Raw genomic sequence first — 23,749 nt, forward strand, 5'->3', positions numbered from 1 at the left:
TCACTGTAAATATATAAATAATTTTACGATCCCTCAACCACAATTTTTATCTTCATAAATGACCATACACCAAAATTCACCCAGTATCTGACATGTCCCTTTGGACTAGAATGCAGAGTTACTGTAGTAATACAGACCTGCCACCCCGTATCTGACATGTCCCTTTGGACTAGAATGCAGAGTTACTGTAGTAATACAGACCTGCCAAAGCCTTGATTCTGGAGCGCTCAAAAAGCTTGGAGGAGTTGTTGCCAGCATCAAAATCTTCCTCCATCTGTCCGGGATCCCATCGGACCCCATTACTGTTATAGTTCTCAATCTCAGTCATGGCGGAGGGTCACCACTACCACAACCTCCTACAACACAAAATTATCAGAAAATAAGGCACAAAACAATAATACATATCATCTAGTTGTTATCTTTATTAACATGTCACATAACAATCTTCATCGGTTCCTTTCAAAATCATCATGCAGCAAGATATATGTCCCAGCAGACCTCTGTTAAAACTTGAATATATATGTTACATATTCTAATTTCTATGCCTAATACAATATCATACCTGAATTGGTTTCATGTATATGAAATCTGTTGGATGTTAATTATAACATGTATGCTATATGCAGTGTTCATTTTAGATTTGTGAAAAGGGGGGCCATTGGGCCCCCTTGGGTTGAAAAAATGGGGTCATTGGCCAAAAAAGTAGGGCCAAGGTAAAAATTACACGAAAAATAATTTTAGTCTGACCACTAGTACTGTTATAAATTGTTTGTTTTTTTGTTTTTTTTCTAAATCTTCACATGCACATCAAAAATTCAAATGTCAGTCAATATCACATCAAGAAACATTTAATAAAAGTAATGAAGTATTACCAGTATAATTTGTTTTGTTGTTTTTTTTCTTAATCTTTCACATCAAAATTCACACAATTTCACATCAATGAAATGAATCATTATGATCCAGGAACAATGAACTCATCAAAAGGACCAGTCTGATCCAGAAACTTAAAAGTTGGCATCACTATTGTATGATCAAACAGTTCAGAGTTGCTTAGTTCATTTCATAACAAGGAACCTCAAGTTAGGAAAAGATTTTTCTTTGTTTCTTTGCCTTCCAGATTTTAACACTTTCACTAAAGTTAAACTCTTTAACTGGCAGTCCTTCAAGTGATACAGTTAACAGGTCATCAACTGTAGATGGCTTTATCCTGTTTCTGTAGCTAGTTTTGATTCTGTTTTGTCCACTAAAGCCACGTTCACAGTCAGCAGTGTGAATGGGAGCTGTCAATGCCAGGCCAGCTAAGGTCAACAAGTTGGGGAAATCATCCTTGTGGTAAGAGTTGATAAGACTCCACAGTACAGACAGTTTGTCCCTGGGATACCCTGAATTGAGCACAAGAGGTTTCAGCTGGTTCCATTCTTGTTTAGTTTTTTCTGTATCAATTATAGGATCAGTCTCCCCTTCTCCGTGCTGCTGGGTGGTTCCAAAGTGTGTGCAAAGGACCTCTATCTTCTCATTACCCCATGCCTCCAAATCTGACTTGCTGAGAAATGAGATAGGTCTCAATCCAAGGACACCATATGCATACATGATGTTACTGTCTTTCTTTGGGAACCTGTCATTCAACTTGGCGATCAGGCTTTCAATAAATTGTACTCTGTTTTTGTTTACATCTTGTGGCGTCTTTGTTATCAGATGTCCTTTGAAGTACATTTTACCATCAGTTTCTATCAGGTGTTCCTTAAGCTGCCCAAGATATGTGTTCTGTAAAGTATCTCCGTTCTTGTACTTCTCCAGTGTAGCAATACAGTTGTCTACAGAAACCTGTACCATCGCAACATCCAAGTCAGTTTTTTGGAACACTAGGCACATTTCAGTAATGATAGGAAGGATATCCATTAACATGTATGTTGTTGCAATGAACTTGTGGTTGGCCAATTTCCTTGAATATCCCTTAGCCTTTGCATCCTTTTCATTTGCAAACAAAGTGATAAGAGAATCTAGTGTTCTATATACTGACTCAACTGCTTTGTAAATTGACATCCATCGAACTTCATGGATTTCCCTGACCTTTAATGTAGGCTCTTCTAACAGTGATTGTATAGATGCCAGCTTCTCACACCTATTTGCAGATGCTTTAAAGAAATAAAACATTCCTGTAAGTGTCTCTTGGAATTCTTTTATGTAGGGTACATCACTTGCTGCTTGAGAACTGACAAGTGCAAGTCTATGTGCAATACAGTGGAAATTTAACATCATTGGGTTTTTCCTCATCAAATAACCAGTTACACCCTCCTTTTTACCAGTCATGACTTTTGCCCCATCACTCCCTAATCCCATAACTTTACTCATGGGAACATCCCTTTCCTCCAAACAAGATATTAATGCCTCTGCAACAGCTTTTCCAGTTCCATTTGCAATTTTCACATTTTCAATGAAATGGGTAGAGGGCTTATAAGTGTCCGGGTCTAACACACGAGCATACACTACCAGTTTCTTCTGCATGCCAATGTCTGTGCTCTCATCAGCAAAAATACTGATAAATGGTGATTTTGTTAACATCATGTTTATGTTACCTCTAATTGATGATGCGAGTGTTTCCAACATGTCATTAGCTGTTGAATCAGAAGTGTATGTAACATGCCCTTGAGATAGTTTGTCAATGTTTGGACAGTCGTTTATTTTCAAAAATTCCATCAAACTTGAATGTTTATGAAGGGGTAAGTTTTCCTTTGCAAGCCAATAAACAGACCTCATAGCTACCGACAGTGCATTTTCTTTTTCATTTGTAACGTTTTTAATTGCTGTGACAAAATCGGATTTCATATTTTCTGCTAAAACCGCAGCCTTGTGATCCTTTCCATCAGCATGCCTAGTCAGAGTGCTAGTACGGAAATTGGACGTACCTTCGGTCAAAGTGTTTACTTTCCGATGCTTTAAACACAAACTACACTGCATCACATTTTTTTCTTCGTTAAATGTCACCCATGAGAAGAGAGAAAACCATTTGCTCTGAAACACGCGGCCCGATGTCGATGATTCCGTTTGGTCCACCGGCTTATATTCAGTAATTTCAATGTCGGATTGCTCCGTATTTTTCACTGAAGCACCGTCCGATTGCGTTGTGGAATCATCGATCGTTCCGTCATTGTTATTATCTGACCGTTGACTCACCGAAAAATAGTGTAATACAGTTCGTTTTTTACTTTTCACGGACCCATCACACGGCGTTTTTCTTTTTCCCGAAGACATTTTTTTATGTTTACTACAGAAACGATCCGAACCAATCAAAATCATCGTTAGGTTACATGTCTCTATCGACCAATCAAATACATCGTTGTATCACTCGAGGCGCGTTCGGCATGAAAACCAACAAAACAACAACGGAGATCGATGATACGGCAGATATTTTTGACTTTCGCTAAGGAATGGTCCATATTTTTTGTTGCGTCGAGGACCCCGTGAAACATCAATTTATGCGCCTAGTGATAAAAAATAGCGCCAATGGCGTGATGGCGCGGCCTAAAATGAACACTGTATATGTATGTATTACTACCTAAATCAATGGGCTAATTTGTTTTCTTCAAACTTCAAATTCCTGATTGTTTTATAAACCAGTTTCAAACAAGGTTTAAACTTAAACTGTTTTTCTATCTGTTGAGTGTTGTGTGTTAACTCAAACTGGATTGTTTAAACCAATCCAAACATCCTATTGTGTGGTTTGGGTTGTTACGATTTAAAGGACAAAATATGATAGCAGACATTAAACTACTGCAGGATGTTCTCCATCGGTAACTGATGTTCTCATTAGACAGCAATTTTAACATTAATTAACTGTGTATTGTAGTGCTGCAATGAAACGCTTCTCTCACGGTAGATAATTATCCTGATACTGTCTCATGATAAGTTACGTATCAGGATACATTTAATTAACAAATAATAAACAAACTAAATATAATGAAGCAGGCGATTCTTTCAATTCTAAACAGTCACTTGACGAAAGAGCTTACAACACCATGCTGGTTTGGGTGGTACTAATTACTGCACAGAAACCCAGAAACGGTCTGATCCTTAAAACCGTGGGAGTTAAAGAGAAAAAAATACAGTAACCATTTACATCAATATATATCATCCCACAGATTACCATTGCAGCACTATGTATTGAAATGTTTGATAAGACATATGGCCATCCTGTGAACTGACATGAGCACATTTTGATTTATTTACATATTTATACATCTTATTCAATTATCTATTGATATAACTGGTATTAGTATTTAGTTTCCCCTTTACAGTCGATCATATGCTAATCAGAGCACCAAATGTGTCCTCATTGATCTAGAATCTTTTCATAAACATTTTAATCTCTTTAAACTAGGAGAATGAGCTAGCGCTCTGCATAAAATTTAAGTCCAAATTTGAGATACTGAATGTGTGATCCATTCCCATTTTTCTTGAATGCATGCATGCCAACTGGTTTTTTAAAAGGAAATTCATTTTTGAGAAACAGTTCGGAAAACTAGATTGAAACAGTAAACCAAAACTGACACCAGTTTACATAATTATCTACGACAAATTAACCCAAGCAAAGTCAAGACGCATTTGTATCAATACATAAAACAATTAACAGAAAGCTCACATATCTCCATCACCATTCACCTTCAATACATATGCTGCAGAAGCAAATCAGATTTGATAACACTTTAAGATATCTCCAATATTAACCACATGGCCATCCTGTGAACACCTGAAATCTCAATATCCTGCACAGAATATATTGAAATCTCAATATCCTGCACAGAATATATCTTATCAACTTTTTATTCGGTTTGATGGTATATTTGTACAGTTTAAGACTGCCAAGGGTACTGAAATTATTTGTTCATTATTATATATTTCATATTCTACAGTAGCTACAACAAAGTTTTTCATTTCATAAAATTGAAAGATTCTTCTTTGCCTTCAGTTCAGCCTCTCTCATGCTTTATATGCCACACCCATTTATATACCAGTACGTACAGATGAACACAGAGATAACCGTCACAGGCAGGACACTAGGGCAACACTTACATTTACTGAAAATTGAAATCCAAGTGTTTATGATATTCAAATACAAAATCTGACATACTTGTTGTTCTAAAAACACAATTGTATTATATACGGGTTCCATATTACTCAATCGGTTGTGCTTTATTTTCAATATTTCTCGAAAAAAGGAGGGAACTAATTCTGACTGTTTCATAATTGTATTTTGATTAACCCAGTTTCATGATCAATTGATTACTTCAGCTTTTAACCAATGGGCCTAAGCAGTCACCTGATTTAGAAATATTTCAGTCAATTTTGACCCATTATAGTAAAGTTTACCCCCTTCTTTCTAGTAGGCAATATAAGACCACAGGGTCAAAACTTTAGTAAAGTGCCTATAAGACCCTTCAATCCATGAAGAGTATTTAATTCTACCAGATTTAGTTCTTGAGAAGAAAATTTTTGAAATTCCAGTCAATTTGACCCCTTTTTGCCCACCCCTCAGGCCTATGTATGGCAGGGACCATATTATTCACAATTTTGGTTGATATTTGGTAATGGAAGACTTCTGCCAAATTTTATTGAATTTGGTTGATTGGTAACTGAGAAAAAGTCAAAATGCACTTAGAATAGGTCACATGAGACTTGGTCTCCCATGACCTAAAAATGACCCAATACTTTCAAACTGATAATGTCCCTGATGTTAGCATACCCTGGTAAATTATTAGAAATTTTCTTACGTTTAATTCTGCTTTGTCTTGTTCATATTAATAAGCAAAAGGAATATGTACTCGATATGTCCATATCATACTGCTGAGGTATTTAACTTATTTTTTAGACTTATAACAACTACTTGTTCATGGCTCTAATCTCTACTTTTGATGAAACATTCCAGAAGACAAGTTCTCCAGTCAGTGATATTTGAAGGGTGCTGATATGTAGATTTTTACATACTATTACAATAATGACATGTTATAAAGAAACTGGTCGACAGGAAGTCAGCACCTCGACACCAATTATCTCCAATTTTTACCACTACTCTGATAATGGCAGTCTTCCGCTCCTCCATAGATCATTCAAAACTTTTAATTATCCTGCATCAATTTATCAAGTTAGGTAACAAACAGGAAAATTGGTACATCTTTAATTGATCTGCATCTAGCTAATATAGCTTCCTTGTCCAGGCAGCTAATGCAAGATAGCAAAGATGTACATTCTGCATACATCACTTTTCAATTATATGTAACATACAGATTATAAGATGATCAGTTAAGTACATCTTTTCTCAAAGTGATGTCCTAGATAAAAACAGTACTTTTCTGTGATATCTCAAGGCGCCATGACTTCAGAAGGGCTTATCTGTCACCCTGACTTCTGAAATATTTTTGGCTCTTTCTGGACTTGCCCATCAGGCCCTCTGGGTCACATGAGACCCCCAGAGTCATGAGATTCACACAAGTGTGATACCAGTAGAGCGGTCTTGAGAAGGTTTGCTGTAAAATGAATTATAATATGGTGTTTTTGACCCGGGGATCAGCCCCGGGGGTCGGAGTGGGGGTTTGGGAGTATTTAATCATGGCCAATATGTGCATATATATGATCAAACTGCCATCATATACTGATAATTCTAACAAAAATTTTGTTTGCCAGTGGCAATCCAACAATTGATGCTCCAAAGTTTACCCTCTCCACAGGGGGAAATGTAAGACCCCATGGTCATACTTGGTCATAAAATGGTTAATTATCTTTATCTAAAGACATCTTATCCATACCCCTGTAATGGGAAACAGGCGTGCAGCTGTATCTGTCCAGCCAAACTCCATAGCACTCAATGTTCATCCTGAATGTGCCTCTTAGATAACAACTTATTTAGCCATTGATCACAAAAACTGTTGAACAGTAAAAACATCTCATGATAGATATATATAAGAAAATAATTCATTTTTCCTTTCTAAACTGCAAGATTTTCATTTTTCTCAATCCATATAAATGCTCACCAGAACAAGTACGGTATATATATATATGTAGCCTATTAAAGAAAATTTTAAATCATGTGCTAAAAATAAAATATCATGAAATCGACTTACCAAAAAAGTACCAGCTGTACAAGATTAGTATAATCCATTTACCAGGTCCACTTAAGTTAACAATCAGAGCAATGTTAAAGGATTAAAGATTTGTACCAGAAATCACTACCGCTGAAAAAACACGGAAATCCTATTATCTAGGAATATACCCATCAAGGCTGAACAGATTTATTATGGACAGTTTTCAAACCATCTTTATTCTGCATCACCAGCAATTTAATTCTGCCAGGGAAAAGTCAATACACAGTAACAGACAGTCTACAGTTACTAATGGTCAATTCATGGCTATTTGCACTGTGAACATCTGGAAATTAAAACCATTTTATGAAAGAACAGAGAATTGTACAGACTTTATTCCTCCCATATGGCCTCTACAAATTATATATGGTTAACACTACATAAAACTACTGTACAAAACTGGATTTTCTGCTACACTTATTTCCGAAAGCACAGCAGTGCTAAATTTGTGATCAGTAATTTCCTATTTTCCCTATAAAAAAATTCTCTCTTTTGCAAACATCCGCTCAAAGAAGATTTAAAACAAAATAGGTGTATTTTTCGCTTACTTCATACAGTACCCTCAGTGGTGAGGTCATCAGTAGCCAATGAGCAGGATCACTAACACAGCAGTTAATGCAGTATTTCCTGTGTGGTTTTAGCCACTTACTGGGCACCTCTTTCTACATATATTGAAACAGATTTAATCTAGTACCACAGAAGAACAAACTGTGACAGTGTACCATAGTTTACCTGAAGTGTATTGAATTACAGGACACTCGTTATTGATGAGGCATCACAAACTGTGTCACAGTATATCACTTTATAAAAATAACCCAGTGGTTACCACAGCAGTAATGTCTCTGATATAATTACACTATTATTCACAAAGGTGGGATTAAACCCGATCCATCTGGTATCTGGCCCCACATGTGGTCCGCCATAAAGTAATCCCCAGGAGGGTCCTGACACACTCCCAATCAATAGTACACCAGTCTCCTACACAAGCTGTGATCCTTGGCTAGAATTACACAGTATACATCTATATATCCTATGAATATAAAGTGTATATCCTCTAGACTACAAAAACTGGTATTTGAGACTGTTCAAATGACAAATAAAAATATTGTATGTACACCATTTCATACTTGATCACACTTTTCCAGGCGATGCACATCCTAGCTATACCTACACACATACACAACATGTACACCACTCCTTCTATTAGCTATCATTTTATCACATTCAATCCTGGATCTTACGCATGCACAAGCAGGTATACCTGTTAGGCTCTCTGCATATGTGTGCTTATGCATATATATGTGTCGATGTAGAGATACAAGCCTGCTGTGTGTCTGAAATACACTTCTGTAAATATGTAACATTTCTGTAGCACCTCAACAACAGATAGGGATTTCTACAGGTATGATTGGGTGTAACACACAGCCTCTTGCATATAAAGTGTTCGCTTTAAAAATGTACAATAAGGCAGGGGTCTGGGTAATGAGGAAAGTAAAGGTTGGCAACTGCCACATGCGAGCTCAAGATGGCATCCAACCTCACTTCAATCGACTAATAAACACATATGACCATCATCAAGAAACATTCATCCCCTGAAATATTATGATCAGTATGTCACAATGAAGTAGACACAACAGATTATTTCTGTAAAGCAAATCCAGAGACTAGATTATAAATGCTGTATTCTCCATTGTGTTAGCATACATAAACTTGGATAATCAAACATGGAATAAAGAGTAAATTGGTCGTCTGCTCTTTCCATTCCACTGCAGAGTAAATCGTTAAAGTCTGGTTGAACAAAACCTAACAGAAAGGCGTTAGCATAATGTAGAAGTCTTCTTAGAGGTTTTAGCATAATAAGTAATACCAGGGTTGTATAGTCCACGAATGTCTGTAGTGTAGGAAGAAACCTCTTACAAACTTATGGTACCTACACTGTACAAGGTAACCACACCTCAATTACCATTGGCATCTTTCCCTCTATACAAACTGGAAGGAGAAGCACGGTATACACAACAAATATAAATCCTCTTGCATTAGTTAGAACTACCTCAAACCCACATTTTACCTCATCACCTAAGTATAATAGACAATATATATACATATATATATGTTCCTCTTACATATGTATCCAACACTAGAGAAATGCTCCACACACAGATCCTGTGATTCCTCAGTAGATCATCCTGTTGTACATGGGGCTGCTGATGGAGCGCTGCTGCTACTCCTCCTGCCAGTCTGCCAGCCAACTGGAGATATTCGAGTGTGTGTGTAACAGTAGGCCCACTCAGTCAGCCAGTCTAGATCTCTTACTCACAGATGCCAGGCTCAGCATAATGTAGACCTATCTCATGTGGTATCTCTTCAACAACTAATGCATTCCAGTACTACACCAAATAGTTAAATACCATAGATAGCCTCACTGCACACACTAATGATGATAATAGTTGCTTTATGCAAGATGGTACAACAGTTTACTACACACGAATACGACTTTTAATCGAGTGTCATCTTCAGTTCGATCCAGACAGCTGCCTGCACCGAAAAAAACGCCATGCTACATTAAAATTTCATAACAACACTTGCATAACAAAACGAACACAAGGAAATGTTCTGATGCTAATACTGTAGCACCATTCAAAAGATGAATTATGACTTTTGGAATGGGTTGCACAGTTTTGCATAATATACAGACACAACAAAATAAAATACATCTAGTCAGACATTTTAAATGTAGAAAATGCTGGCAACTTTCCATAATTTGCTATAAATTTAGCAAAATAACAAAAAATGTTTTCAACCATAGAACTGAATGAGCAACACAAACAACTTCTACTTTCAAGTAGTTACAATGTAATACACACAAAAAATCGCTTATCTATGTAATATCTTGTCTACTAAAAAGCAAAAATGTTTCATTAAATTATTGAAGTTGAACAGTACATGAATCATTGTTGTATGCTATGGCAGACAGTCCTGTGTATATATGCCTATGATTGGTGTGGACTGGAAAGTGATGACAGACAGACAGTATGATACATATCAAATTTATGTAAAAATATTGGCTGGCATTTGGTACTAATATGTTAATTATGACCTTGATATTCTACAAGGCAGGTTCGCCTCCTGGAAATGACAATCAGGTTATTGTTGTTAGAGATGCTAATATGACACTAGACTCTCCAAAATAACCTTGTAGCTTGTACTAAATTCATCATTATCAAATAAAGATATATACATTATGACAGGAAAAGATACTATTAGGTCACTTGAAAGTAAGTGGATCTTAAGGTTTGGTCAAACATCCAAATGGAATTTCAATATAAGATACAATATCTACTTTAATTATTGTTCCTTATTGAAATAATTATTGTTGCAATAAACATGACTTTTTATAATGTAAAAACTGTTAATGTAAAACAAGTATTTGATGACATTTATTGGGTTTACTGGTAGCTGGCCAATGTTGTTGTGTATAAGTGATTGAGCAGCCTGTCCATAGGTTATTTAAGGATAGTCTATGTTACCTGAGTATTTATAATAGTCTACAGCTAGTGTACAGACAACAGGTAAAATGACCTGTGTGTACTACATAGTGTTTAGGGGGTTATATGGGATGTTCTGAATGGAATATAGACCAAAGGGGAAAGGATGGAGGGAGAAGACTGGCAGAACAAGAGAATGCTAGAGATCAACAATCTTTTATATATATATATTATTACTGTGAAAAACAGATTTGTATATTATGAAACCAAGATCAATTTAAATCTGGTAAATCTATCGCCAAAAATCTTACAGTTTAGCAAGTAATTAACAATGACAATACAAGTAGTGATTGGAGCCAGATGAGATTTTTGTAATCAATTAATTGAAACGTTCCTCCGGTCAATTATCAATTATATTCGGATTTTCTTACCTGATGGTAAATTTTGTGATAACTGTTCTTAGGTTACACAAAAAAAGTTCATACAACATTCATGCTCTATTATTTCTGTATCTTTATCAAGAATTAAAAGAACATGTTGAAACGAAAGTAACCCAAAACTTTTGAAGAACTTGCACCGAGATGATTGTGAAAATCGTTTATGATACCGTTTGTACAGTTCGGGTTAGTGAGATGCTTAATGCTATATAGGCTGCAATCAAAGTGTCTACTGGACCCCATCATGTAAGGAGTAATGAAGAAACCAAACATCTAAGAACAATTCCAGAATACGCGAAAATTCAGGATGAAATTTCACTGATCGATTATGATAGTTTATGATCAATGTGGCTAGAATCATTTCCAATCGATCAATAACAATCGATGATCAGCCCACCATTAAAATAAAGATGCTATTTATATAACATGCAATGGTCAACTTAAAATAATATGACGCATCCATTGGACGGACAGCTAGGTATATTATGGTCTATAATAACACAGGACATACAATTTACAACTCATTTTAGAGTAATCTGATGCAACGGATCCACACAAACACTTATATGAAGCAATACAGAACCACACCCACACTAAATCTTGAAACAGCTGCACTTACACATTCCAGCTCAAATATGATTCACGTACAAAATGTCACAATAGCTAATGCTTTTAATGAATTCCTTACCAGAAAGATCAGTGTTACATCAATTTTTCAACAGAAAAGAAACTTCAACACTAGTGAAAATAATAAGCTTTTAGCATTGAAAACTGAAATGTCACAGAGAAATTTAAAATCACACATTAGTTATACAAAAATTACAAGATTCCTGACACTTCATTCATAAATATATCACCGTAGAATTACGCAGAGTTCTGATAAATCAAACCTGTGTACATTTTTCAAAACCATGTTTATTTTTGTTGACTTTTTCTCCAAGAGAACAGCCTTTGTTATCTAAGGCAGATCTTGTAGTAGCTGGTGACTACCTAACATACAGAAGTCTGTCGCATGTCATCCAGAACAATTAGGGTAAAGTGTCCTGCCCAAGGACACAACCACAACAACATAGATGAATTCCTTTCAAAGCTTCCTAAGAAACACAAACCACACCTTGGATCTTTACATTGAGGTTGAGTGGGCTGACACTCTTACCGACTGAGCTATCATGGCCCCAAACTATATTTAGTTTTTATATTCTTAGGTGCCGTGACTTACAATTAAGTGCACTGTAATTTCTGAGAGTACATTGTGAATCAAACAGGTTGTTAGGATCGGGCATCAGGTAGGTCATCTTGTTCTTCAACAAAATATTTTAGTTCCTAGTAATAAACAAGCATCTGCGGTAATTCTGTGTTTTGGCAGCTTGATGAAAAGTCCTTGACAGACTTGTGTAGAGGCATCTTGGTGGTTTTCATAAATGATGGTGTACTGCACACCAATGGGGATTTCCCCCACCAACCGCCACCCCCTTACAATGACTAATGAGTTCCAGTTGTGTGGGGTTTCATGTTTACATGTTTTTAATCATAGATACAAACTAAAATGACCTTGAAGGTTTAGTTAAATATATCTTTTTTAATTATATATTTACTTATATTTACATAATATTGTATTATTATCACAAATGACGGAGGACGACAATATTATGACTCGTGTCCTGACTGGATCACAACCTCATGATCTACGATCAATCCCCAAACTGTTTATAATATTTAATTTATTTACAATGATAAAGAAAATGTTATTTCGGTAATTGTCAGTAATCTGATTTATACTGTTTACTGGCAATTCCACCAAAAGCGGTGTAAGTATGTTTACAAAACATTCTCCTGGGATCTATTCGATCAATGTTATTATTAATCTTAAGTTAAATCAGGTCAGAACCTTGGTGTCCATACTCCACCACAGGAAGGCCAAAAATTAAGTGTTCTTGAACTGTTTTATCTAAATATCTTGGTTCCTCTATAAGCATCCCATATCTCATTCTGCACTATACATAGCCTTGGGATGGGTTATACACACATCTTGTAATATGAAAATGTGTGTATTGTCTTACGTCATTTAATGGGACATGATTACACATTAGTTTGTTTGGATAAATGTATATAAGTATTACCAATACATTATTCATGGCACCAGCATCACCACTGTCAGACAGTCTCATCTGTACTTGTGTGAATCATACAAACACCGCCAGTCACCCAGATTCTGGGTGTTATCCAAATACCCAAACAACACCAATGCAAACCTACATATTTTACGTGCAATGCAATAATAATGCAGGCAACCCATTATTGATTACGAACGTTTCATACCGAATTCTTCTAAATATTCGCGTAGAGAGATGTTCAATGGAATGAAACGTGTTGAATATTGTTGATGTTTTGTACGCTTGAGTGAACAGGTGAGAAACCTGAAGATCGGATGTACTGAATAGCGACACAATAGCTTATACTTTTCTGTCTATATGTACGTCATCCTGTATCTCGCCGAGAAATCTGTATTTATAACTTCGATTCAATATATGCAAGACATAGGACCTAGTTCCAGCCAATCGACCAGCCTGATTAGCAATACATCCCGCCATATTGGAATGGTACCGCTGTCCAATCCTACATAATCCGAGATCGTTCACAGGAAAAGAAATCACAGACGCTATTTGCACATGATTAAAGATATACAACTCAACATACCTGTGCAGATGGATATTCCCACAAAATTTTGAACAGTATTAATCGGTCCGTCGAATGTATGCACTAAGTGTTAAGTGTCTACCGGCTATGCTGCTGAAGATTGCTGGAACCCGGCCCTGACGAATAATCAATCCAAACAAAAATAGTCCGCTATATTTGTAATGTTTAGAATATATTTATATAACTTATCACTTTTATTTCATTCATAATGTATTAAATGTCCGTAATTCGTTACAAAACTTACATATAAACTTATATAAAACGTTAGTGAAATAAAAGTAATTGATTCACTTCGAAAGCCGTCTGTTTACTATATGCGCAGGAATACACCGAAAAGTGCGAGTTATGATCTCATAGCATTATGGGATGGAGACCGTCGGCATAGCTTACCGTAAAGCTCCTACGGGTTACCCAAAAGTAAATGACGATATAATTAGCTTACTCTATTTATAGATTGATTAATCTGAACATCACTTTATTTGCCCGTATCTTATGTCTAGACTATATGATTCTTTTCTATTTCAAGAGACACATTAATTCAGATCTACGGCGTTACCATCTAGAAATAATCTAAGCTGGTTTAAATTTCTTATCAATGACACATCCGAGGGGATCGTTTTCCCCGAAATCAAAGCCCCTACCACGTCTGAAAACATGCTTCACCCTAGGAAAGGCCCAGATACATTTTTTTTTTTCAAATCAACTTCTTTTTTTAATTTTACATCAAAATAGAACACATTATGGATCGAACTGCAAACAATGCAACCAAAGACAAACAAATAAATATCATATATATATATCAAGGATGTATATTTGACATAATTGAATATAATACATACATTTAAAGATTGAACACTGGTATATATACTAAAGCACGTTGTAAGCCTATTTTCCTCGGTTCAACAGACTTTTTAATGAAGAGGCTTAATATCGCGCAAAAGCAGTGGTTCGTTGGATGACATATATATAAATTTTGTTTATCGGGGAGACTTGTTTTTATTACATATTTTTCAAAAAGCTGTTTTCTAGAGGAAGAGTTGTAAATGCAGTGTAAAATAAAGTGAACCTCATTTTCAAGTTTGTTACAACTTTTACATAATCGAAGTTGTCGAGGGATCTTTTTTTTATATCTACCAGTCACAATCTCTAAGATATAGTTACTTAATTTGATTTTTGTAAGAAGTTGCCTCTGTTCAATAGCAGTGATAAATAATAAGATTCTTCATGATAGGTTTTCCTATTTTTTCAAAAGTGCTATGCATTACATTAGTTTTCAAATCTCTCTTGAATCAGGGACATATAATAATATATTATATGTCCCTGCTTGAATCAAAGCTTTATTTTTTTAGTTTGGATTTATTTTTGTGTAACAACATTCATGTTCAAAATTGTATGGACCGTTAATACTACTTTTCATTTGATCTATATATGTATACCATGTACGTATATATATACACCATTTTCGCGCATATGTTTACTAATAGTTCCTGCTTGTTTTAGAAGATCATTTGTATCATTTTGTGATATATACTATATAAACAACAAAGTGCTTGTTTATTTATAAACAATCCAATGGATATTGGCCTCATTCTGCCCTAGAAGCTATGTTACTTGAATATTTCCTAGTTCCTAGGACCATTTTATAAAATTTTAGGTTAATTTGCTCCGCAGGAGTTTTGTCGAGTATTGACAAGGTATACATGGTTATATTATGCAAATTTGCTCTCTAAATGGCATTGACAACTTTCTCGAAATAGTCGGCATTCCAAATTTATGATTTATATGTTAACACTGGTCTCAATAACGAATTAAACAATTTCTTCCAAAGCCAAATTGGCATATCAGGAATAGTATGCAGGTGTTGCTTGATTGCAAATAAAACCTTTCTACATTTTGTACCAAGTTTTTCACTGCTTGTGTACTATCGGAGCAGAGTGTTGCACCCAAATATCTGTAACCTGGTCTAGTTCTCGGCTTTTATTAAATATAAATGGTTTATCAAGTTTTGAGGATGTACATTTAGACTGGAAAATCATTGTTTTGTTTTATTAGTAATGATTGAGAGCCATTAACGACAATACTCTTCTAACTCACGTAAAGACTTCTGTAAGCCATCTACAGATTAAGACAATATCAATTGATCATCTGACAAGGAAAGATTCCCAATATTCGTATTTCCTAGCTTAGGAGGGTTATTTATCAGTATATCGGAAACTTCATTAATGCAAATGTTAAAGAGCGATGGGCTGAGACTATCGCCTTGTCTCACTCCACGAGAAATATTGAAATATTCTGTGGCAATGTTTCTTAATTTCAATGAGGAATTAGTTTTCAATGATTATAAATATATGTCGCTGATAACATGTCTTTTCCCGTGCCATGATTAGCATACACAATCAAAAGATTTGTTAAAGTCAACAAAATATGCGTAATAGATTGTACAGATTGCCAGGTCCCTGTGATTTAAGCTTCTAATATCACAGGGACCTGAAAATCTGTACAATATATATATATATGTACGTCCCTGTAAATGCTAATAGAGACATGCTGTGCAAGTCGACTTTTGTACGGAACAAACATCTGTTCATATATTATGGTCCATCGGTGGCTGCAGAATTTCAGAGTAAATATATTCAAATTGAACGCCGTTTTACTTTTTATTCAAATAAGTCGGAGCGTCCGTCTAGAGTCCAGAGGTCCCGAGTTCGAGTACCGGTCTTTCGTTTCATTTTCGTCCCCTGTTATATTTTGCGCCCACGGGTGTGGTATATGGGTATCGTGTGTCTTCGAGGTCAAAGGAGGGAGGAATGTAGCGGAACTGAACTGGACTGAACACTGCTCAAATTGGTTAGAGCGTCCGGCTAGAGTTTGGAGGTCCGGAAAGGAGATAGGAATGATAAAATGCAATTCAACCCCTGCCTATCTCGTTAGAAATATCAAACTTGGGTTAATTTGTACGGTAGGGCCGACTTCGCATATACAACATTCACAGATGTAGCATCAAATTACCTTACATGAAATACATGATACCGACGAAAATGTTCACATTCACAGTTCAGTAGATTTAGTGTGTAATTATTTTACACGACCGTAAAATACTGACGGGATATCCATTCGTTTGTCCGGCGTAAACTCTTTGTTGTTTGGATATCTTCTCATTTATATATATTTTTCCCCGTACACCGGAAATTGGTACTAATCAAGAAAGAGGCGAAGGAACGACATAGGGATAGATTTTGCGAGATTTGCAATATTTTATGCATTTATACCGTATGTAACTCTTGTCCATTTCAAACCAGTGTATGAATCTTTAGCCGCCCCCTGCCCCTATCGCATTTTGGACGTGTATAAGTGCTGAAAACATGCTGCTGGTACCGCAATCACAACGACAGTTGACGATGATTTATGATATTGGGTGATTAACATCTCTCTGATTACATTGTTCATGTTATTGAAAAGTGTGATTGTATATAAGTCTTTGTGTGTGTCTGATGGCTTTGTTGTCGTTTTGAATCAGAAGATGTACGGCACGTTGATTAAAGCAAACAGCTAGACACAACTCAAACTTATATCGATTTTCATAACTATCTGATCTCACAATTGGTTATCATTGCACGAATTGAATGTATATGTCACAAGCGAGTCGTAGAACGTTAATATTATCACCAGGGAAGTTCCAAGCATCCATTATCATTCACATTCAACTGTCACTGTAATTGCGGTACCAGACAGCATTTGCCAATTTTGATACCCGAGTTTCTCAAGGAAATGGCTGATACAGAGGATCTAGGAGTCAGATATGTTCCGCGTGTAACTGGTTTGAGAGGATCAACAGCTATTTAAGGTGTAATTGCACAATGTACTGCAAATCTTTGCAAAACCTACCTGTGTGTCGTTCCTTGTCCGCATCCTTAGTACCAATTTCCTGTGTACGAGTATACACAGTGTCTTTGAAACCTAGTAGGGTTTATAGTCATGTTACCTAGTTGTGCTTCCCTGAACGGTGTTTTTATTCGACTACTGTCGCCAAAGTTTTGCCCCGTACAATTTTATCTCTGTAGATACCTACCCCAAGTTTTCATCCATTTTCTTTGGACTTTGTAGGCTTTGCTGTGACATGAGATTGTACTTCCTTTCTTGGCATTTAGCTTTGACAATAAATCTTGCATTTCAGTATATGTTTTCACTTGATATAACATTGCATTTCCTTTTGGCATTGGACGTGTATATAATGACGTCATGGCGTATTTTTGTTTATAGATTTTTTTTTAATTTAATTTTTTTTTTTTAATTTTTAGAGTGAAAGATGGGTATGGACAATGGCCATAAAGAGGAGATGGGTAATGGCGCAGATCGCATGTGTGATAATGTGACAAGAGTGGGAAAACAGCGCCATCTCAAGCTTCCCTGAAAAGGCACTCCGGGCTTCACACCGATTGAATGAAAGGCCATGAATGCAAAACATTCGTCACAAATATCGCTGATAAGCACGTGCCACAACAGCACACAGCCACAACAGCACACATAGTCACAATACAAGCTCAATGTAAAACAGATATGCCATTATTGTGATAAAAGTTTTGGAAGCGCAAATGCTATGAATTCACATATTCGGTATAACCATTTAGGCCATTCTGTCCAGTGCGATATTTGCTCTAAGCAATAAGACATTAAAAAAACCCAGAATATCAGACTGCTTGAAAAGAGTTTTTTAAAATCTGGAAGAGCGCCATAAGTGTTGCAAATAAAAAAAAAAAACACACACACACACACAAATTATCTACGGCACTTGCGATAAGTGCTGTAGGGAGGTCTTTATTCCTAAAAGATATCTGACATGGCATATCAAAAACCAGACGCAGAAAAGTAGGTACGTATAGCAATGCTTAGTAGTTGGCCTTGTTTGCTGCAGCAATTGTTTTAAATACTTTCATGTGTGCTATTTTATACAAACTTTATGAATTTTGAAAACATAAAAATAACATATATAATTTCGGAAAATTTTGTGCATTTTTTTCTTTTCAACTTACCCTTAAAACACATCAAATATGCAGTTAACAATAAACGTTTGTTCAATGAATAAACGGCTGTGGCTTTGTCTTTACAAGTTATCATAGCATTATACTACCAATTACCATACCTAATCTATCCATGGACGTTTTCCTTTGGTAAAGCGCACGATTCATCCCGACTTACCGGAAGTGCTCCATGAGACGGGGGCGCTGGACCTCCTCTTTGTCGACCTTTGTTTCTCCCGATGAAAAATAATAGAAACTTGGACAATGAAAATATAAAATAAGACTTGCCATTTGGATTATATGTACTTAGAAATGTCCATGCAGATTCATAGAAAAAATTAACATTTACCAATTGCTTGAAGTATCCATTTATTATTAAATTTAAACGTTATTGGTAGCGACGATAAAACAATACTTTCAAATGCACAAGAGGCCCATTGGGCTCACCTCGCTTATCCACAAATACGCCATGACGTCATTCTAGGCCTTTCAGGTGATCAGAAGTAGTCTTTCATATGTTTGAACAGATTTGACCCCTGTGACCCTGAATATGGGCCAATACCATTTCTTTTCTCAAACTCTGTCGGGCCTCATCCAAGGAACATATCAACTGAATATCATAATTCCGGGGTTTGGTTTGGTTTATTTTATTTAACGTCATATTAACAGCTAAGGTCATTTAAGGACGGCCTCCCGTGCGTGCGACATGCATGCGTGTGGTGAGTGCGTATGTGTTTTGGGAGGCTGCGGTATGTTCGTGTTCAGTCTCCTTGTTTTTGATAGGCCGGAACTTTTGCCGATTTATAGTGCTACCTCACTGAAGCATACTGCCGAAGACACCCAGCAGCACACCCCACCCGTTCACATTATACTGACAACGGACGAACCAGTCGTCCCACTCCTAATATGCTGAGCGCTAAGCAAGGAACAGCAACTACCATTTTTAAAGACTCTGGTATGTCTCGGCTAGGGGACAGGGCCCAAAGCCTTCCTCACAGGGGCGAACGGGTGTCTTGGTAAGTGAGAAGAAGTCGTTCAAAGGACAACTTTGACCTTGAATATGGGTCAAGGTCATTTCTTTTCACCAATCCAAGAAACCTATCAGCTAAATATCATGACTCTGAGAGTCTTGGTTAGTGTGAAGAATGGAAAAAATGACACGGGCACATACTGACATAAACTCACTTGTACTACTTACTATCTGTTCCGAAACGGTCAATAAACATCACTACAAGCTTGCGGTGTAGAAGAGTGATAAGGAATGAAAATACAGTTAATGATTTTGCGCTACCTTGGATTAAAAATATTTCTACTAGAGTTTTGATGGTGGTCCTGTAATTCATTGTTTTATCAATCATGATCAGGTTATGTTATATGAATGGTTTATTATAGGAGAGACGTCAATTACACGACTCTACTCGAACTGTTCTTATATGTTACCAGGTTGTATTGTAAAGATATAGAGGATATCTAACAGTGTCTTCAGTAATACCAAATATATGAAAAATATCAAAATATTAGCCACACGAGTGAAATATATTTGGTATTACTGAAGACATTGTAAGATATTCTGTTTATTACATTTTTTATCAACGAAAACCCTACCCCATATGCTAACTAGGACTACAGCGATAATTTGTAAACAAAAAAAGTAGTTTCTCCTGTCCAGGTGCTGACATATATGTCGGGCTTTCTGATTGGTCAATTATTTTGGTATTTTCTAATCATTGATTTGATTGGTCAAATCAGCAAAAGTGATATTTTTTCACTAGTGAAAAATATGATATTTGTCACTAGTGAAAAATATCACTTTTATAGAATGAATAATTTTTGATATTTCACTGGTAAAAATGTAATAAATATCATATATTAGATTTTAATTGTTTTGATAATTAAATGAATCAAAAAATTGTTTATTAGATGGTATTTGTCCACGATGAAACCGCCATCGCTGTGACAGCTCAACTCTTGTCACGTGGAGGCCCTCTCCAAAAGACACGCAAATGTATATGTGCTAAAAAAGAAATCACAAAACGTTAATCGTCCGAAAGAAAAGTATCAAATCCGAATAACAATGCCCACGATAATCACAAAATAAAGTCAGCATAATAATTGCCATCATAATCAAATCAACAAATGTACGTAAATTCCGAAATTCCGATGTAAAGCCACGAATTTCTGAGCGTGTATCTGACCCAGTTTCTTGAAGAACGATAACATCGTCACCATACTGACCCCGACCCCCGCTGGTCTCCCCTGGACCCTCTGGTAGGGGGTCCTTTGGTGTCGCTAGAGGGCGTTCTCTGACAACAGTCGCATCTGGGTGCCTACCAGGGAAGCTTCCTTCAGCGGGAGTAGAACCGCCAGGCAGAACAGCAGGTTGGCGTGTCCAGATTTTCCATCCAGCCGATGGTGCCAACCTGTAACAGACAATGTTGATGAATTATAACTTTAAGAAATATTTAACGTTTGTGTGTTCTAATTAAAGAAATATAAAGTTTTTAACTAGCAGGTGGAATATTTTACTTTAAATACTCATAGATAAATTTGCCCGCAACGTCTCAAATATGATGATAATGGAAATAAACATTATCAAATGGAATCAATTTTGTTTTATTATCCAATTAATTAACTTCCATGTCGCTGTTTGACAGGTGGGCGGAACACACACCAGTTCGTCTGGCTTTTATATAATTATTTCTTAAAACAAGTAAAATAAAAACAAACATATTTAATACACATGAAAATTTAATTAACCGTTGCTTTTTTGGCTTGGTGTCTACCATATTTAAAACAATATCTAGGTAAGGCCGTTTTACCGCGAGGTGGGGGTCGCGTAGGCCGCGCGTGCACTAGGGATAGGAAAGCGCGTTAGTGTGGCTAAATTGTCTATTTAGTCATATTTCTTACCTAACCACAGCTGTGTTAATGATTATTTGACGAGATTGTTCAATCACTGTCTCAGTGAGCTAGTTAATTGTATTACTATATGTTTTACAATATCATTACCATTGTTTGAATCTTATTGTTTCATCCCATAGCTGAATTACGAATATTTCAGAAAAAAAAATACTATCCAATGTTGTCGTATTTATTTGTATCTAAACTGAACGATTCTGATTGTTTACCGGCTTTGTTTACGCCAGTTTTTTTATAAACCAGACACCAAAAAAAGACGAAAAGTACTCTGAATGGTATCTTCCCACTTAGCCAATATTCTGAATTTTGAGGTATACAGGTAAGGTATTTTGTTGACCAAGTGATACTAGGTGTGAATCTGAATCATCTAGATCACAAGCCTTGGTTAGAAAACGGTTGACTCTATTATATATAAAGTTGGGAAATGTCAATATATTGGCCCTCTGGGGTGTCATCACAGCTGGAGAGTGGGATACCTGTAGTTCCCCGCGGCTCTACAGGGACTCCCTGTAGCTTACCTGTGAGATCCTATGGAGTCACCGAAAGAATTGTGCCTGTCGGCGACCGCCCTGGTCTCATCAACGTCCATCGGACAACATATTTGGATTAGGAAACTAGCTACTTCATTGATCGCCATAATCGTCCCCGTCGGTAATCATTACTGGACTACAAGAACATCTAAACAATAATGATTTGTCAGAAGTTGACCTGCATATCAATATACTGTTCAACTACCAATACACATCAAATGACAGACGAAATTAGGACAGAACAACGAAATGAATAAAGATGGTAAATTCATATATGTAGTTATCATGAAAAAAAAAATGGATCGATAAATATTATGGTAAAGAAAATGCAGTTGTTGATAACAAAATGCTGGTAATAATATCAAGATCACTATCCATATCAAGAATTTATACATCTGTGTTTACAGTGTAGGTTTATGTGTTGTCGTTTTCACCTTATTGACCAACAGGCTGACGGAAACAGAGGACTTGTCACAAGGAAACATGGAACCATTCAATGCATGATGGAACATACAGGTCTTAATAAGATACTTTTCAAATGGAAATTTTAAGTTAAAGAAATTCATGAAGGCACAGACGTACAACTATGTTACAAAACTTATGAAAATTGATGAAACATGAGTGTCTTTGTGTTCGGTGCTGTTAATAACCGGGTAATATATTGTCTCTTAGAGTACGCAACAAGTTCTTTGTTACTTTGAGCTAATTAGCTCATCAGTTTAGAGTACAGACATATGTACGGTGGAGTAGGTTTCACAGAAAACATATATACATATATACTAAGGTTCAGCCGTGGAACCGCTAACACAACAATGTTTGGAGGGTGCATTTATATATTCGTTAAATCATGAATTTATGATAAGTAATTACATATTAAACAGTATGTATACAAACGAAATATCTCATCGTAATAATTCTAAACTTTTCTTATTAGCAACTTTTATATATTTACCCAAACTTGTCAATTCTTTAGGGCTATTTGTAGAAAGCAATTCTACTAATTTGTACACACTTAGATTTGTCACATAAAACCGTTTCAAGAATGTTTTCCTTAAATTTGCAAAACGAGGACACATTAATACAAAATGGAACTCGTCTTCAATATTATTTATGTCACATAAATGACAAAATCATTGGTGTCGCTCAATATAATGATATCTATACCTTTTTGAATGATCATGAACAAACCCGGAATAATTCAAAAAAACATAATCACAGCCAGGGACGTATTCAAAGATATATAATAGATATATATAATATGCTAGTCCTGTCACAGGTAAAGTTTTCAGACCGTTGTTCAATTTATTTATTCCAAATGCAACACAGCATATAGGATAACACAATATTCATATAATATGTATTCATATTGCATCTTGAATGACAAGATGGCGGAGGGCACAACACAGGCAATATACTTACGACACATAATAATGAATAACATAATGATTTTGAAAACTTGTAACTGATGCATAACAATTCAGCGTTTACGTATTGCATGCCTATGACGTCATGACAGTATGACGACATAAT

At 36.0% G+C, this 23,749-nt stretch overlaps 2 protein-coding genes across 15 annotated transcripts in view; both read right to left on the reverse strand.

The window, feature by feature from the left end:
* Positions 1-13,881, reverse strand: part of LOC117322910 (spectrin beta chain-like) — a 74,518-nt gene extending 60,637 nt beyond the window's left edge. For 13 of the 14 annotated variants that reach the window (XM_033877867.1, XM_033877865.1, XM_033877875.1 and 10 more), the window contains exons 1-2: positions 13,753-13,881; positions 202-356 (exon numbers count right to left, since the gene is read on the reverse strand). In XM_033877867.1, the coding sequence (XP_033733758.1) occupies positions 202-328 (127 nt within the window). In that variant the 5' untranslated portion in view covers positions 329-356; positions 13,753-13,881. Of the gene's footprint in view, positions 1-201; positions 357-9,256; positions 9,400-13,752 lie in introns of those variants that run through there. The other variant, XM_033877862.1, reaches the window with a different exon arrangement.
* LOC117324560 (zinc finger protein 862-like) lies at positions 1,081-3,252 on the reverse strand. Its single transcript, XM_033880478.1, has one exon. It carries the CDS (start codon positions 3,250-3,252, stop codon positions 1,081-1,083), a length of 2,172 nt encoding a protein of 723 aa, XP_033736369.1.
* Positions 13,882-23,749: the final 9,868 nt, after the last annotated feature.

Source organism: Pecten maximus, chromosome 3 (assembly GCF_902652985.1).
Source record: "Pecten maximus chromosome 3, xPecMax1.1, whole genome shotgun sequence".
Taxonomy (NCBI): domain Eukaryota; kingdom Metazoa; phylum Mollusca; class Bivalvia; order Pectinida; family Pectinidae; genus Pecten; species Pecten maximus.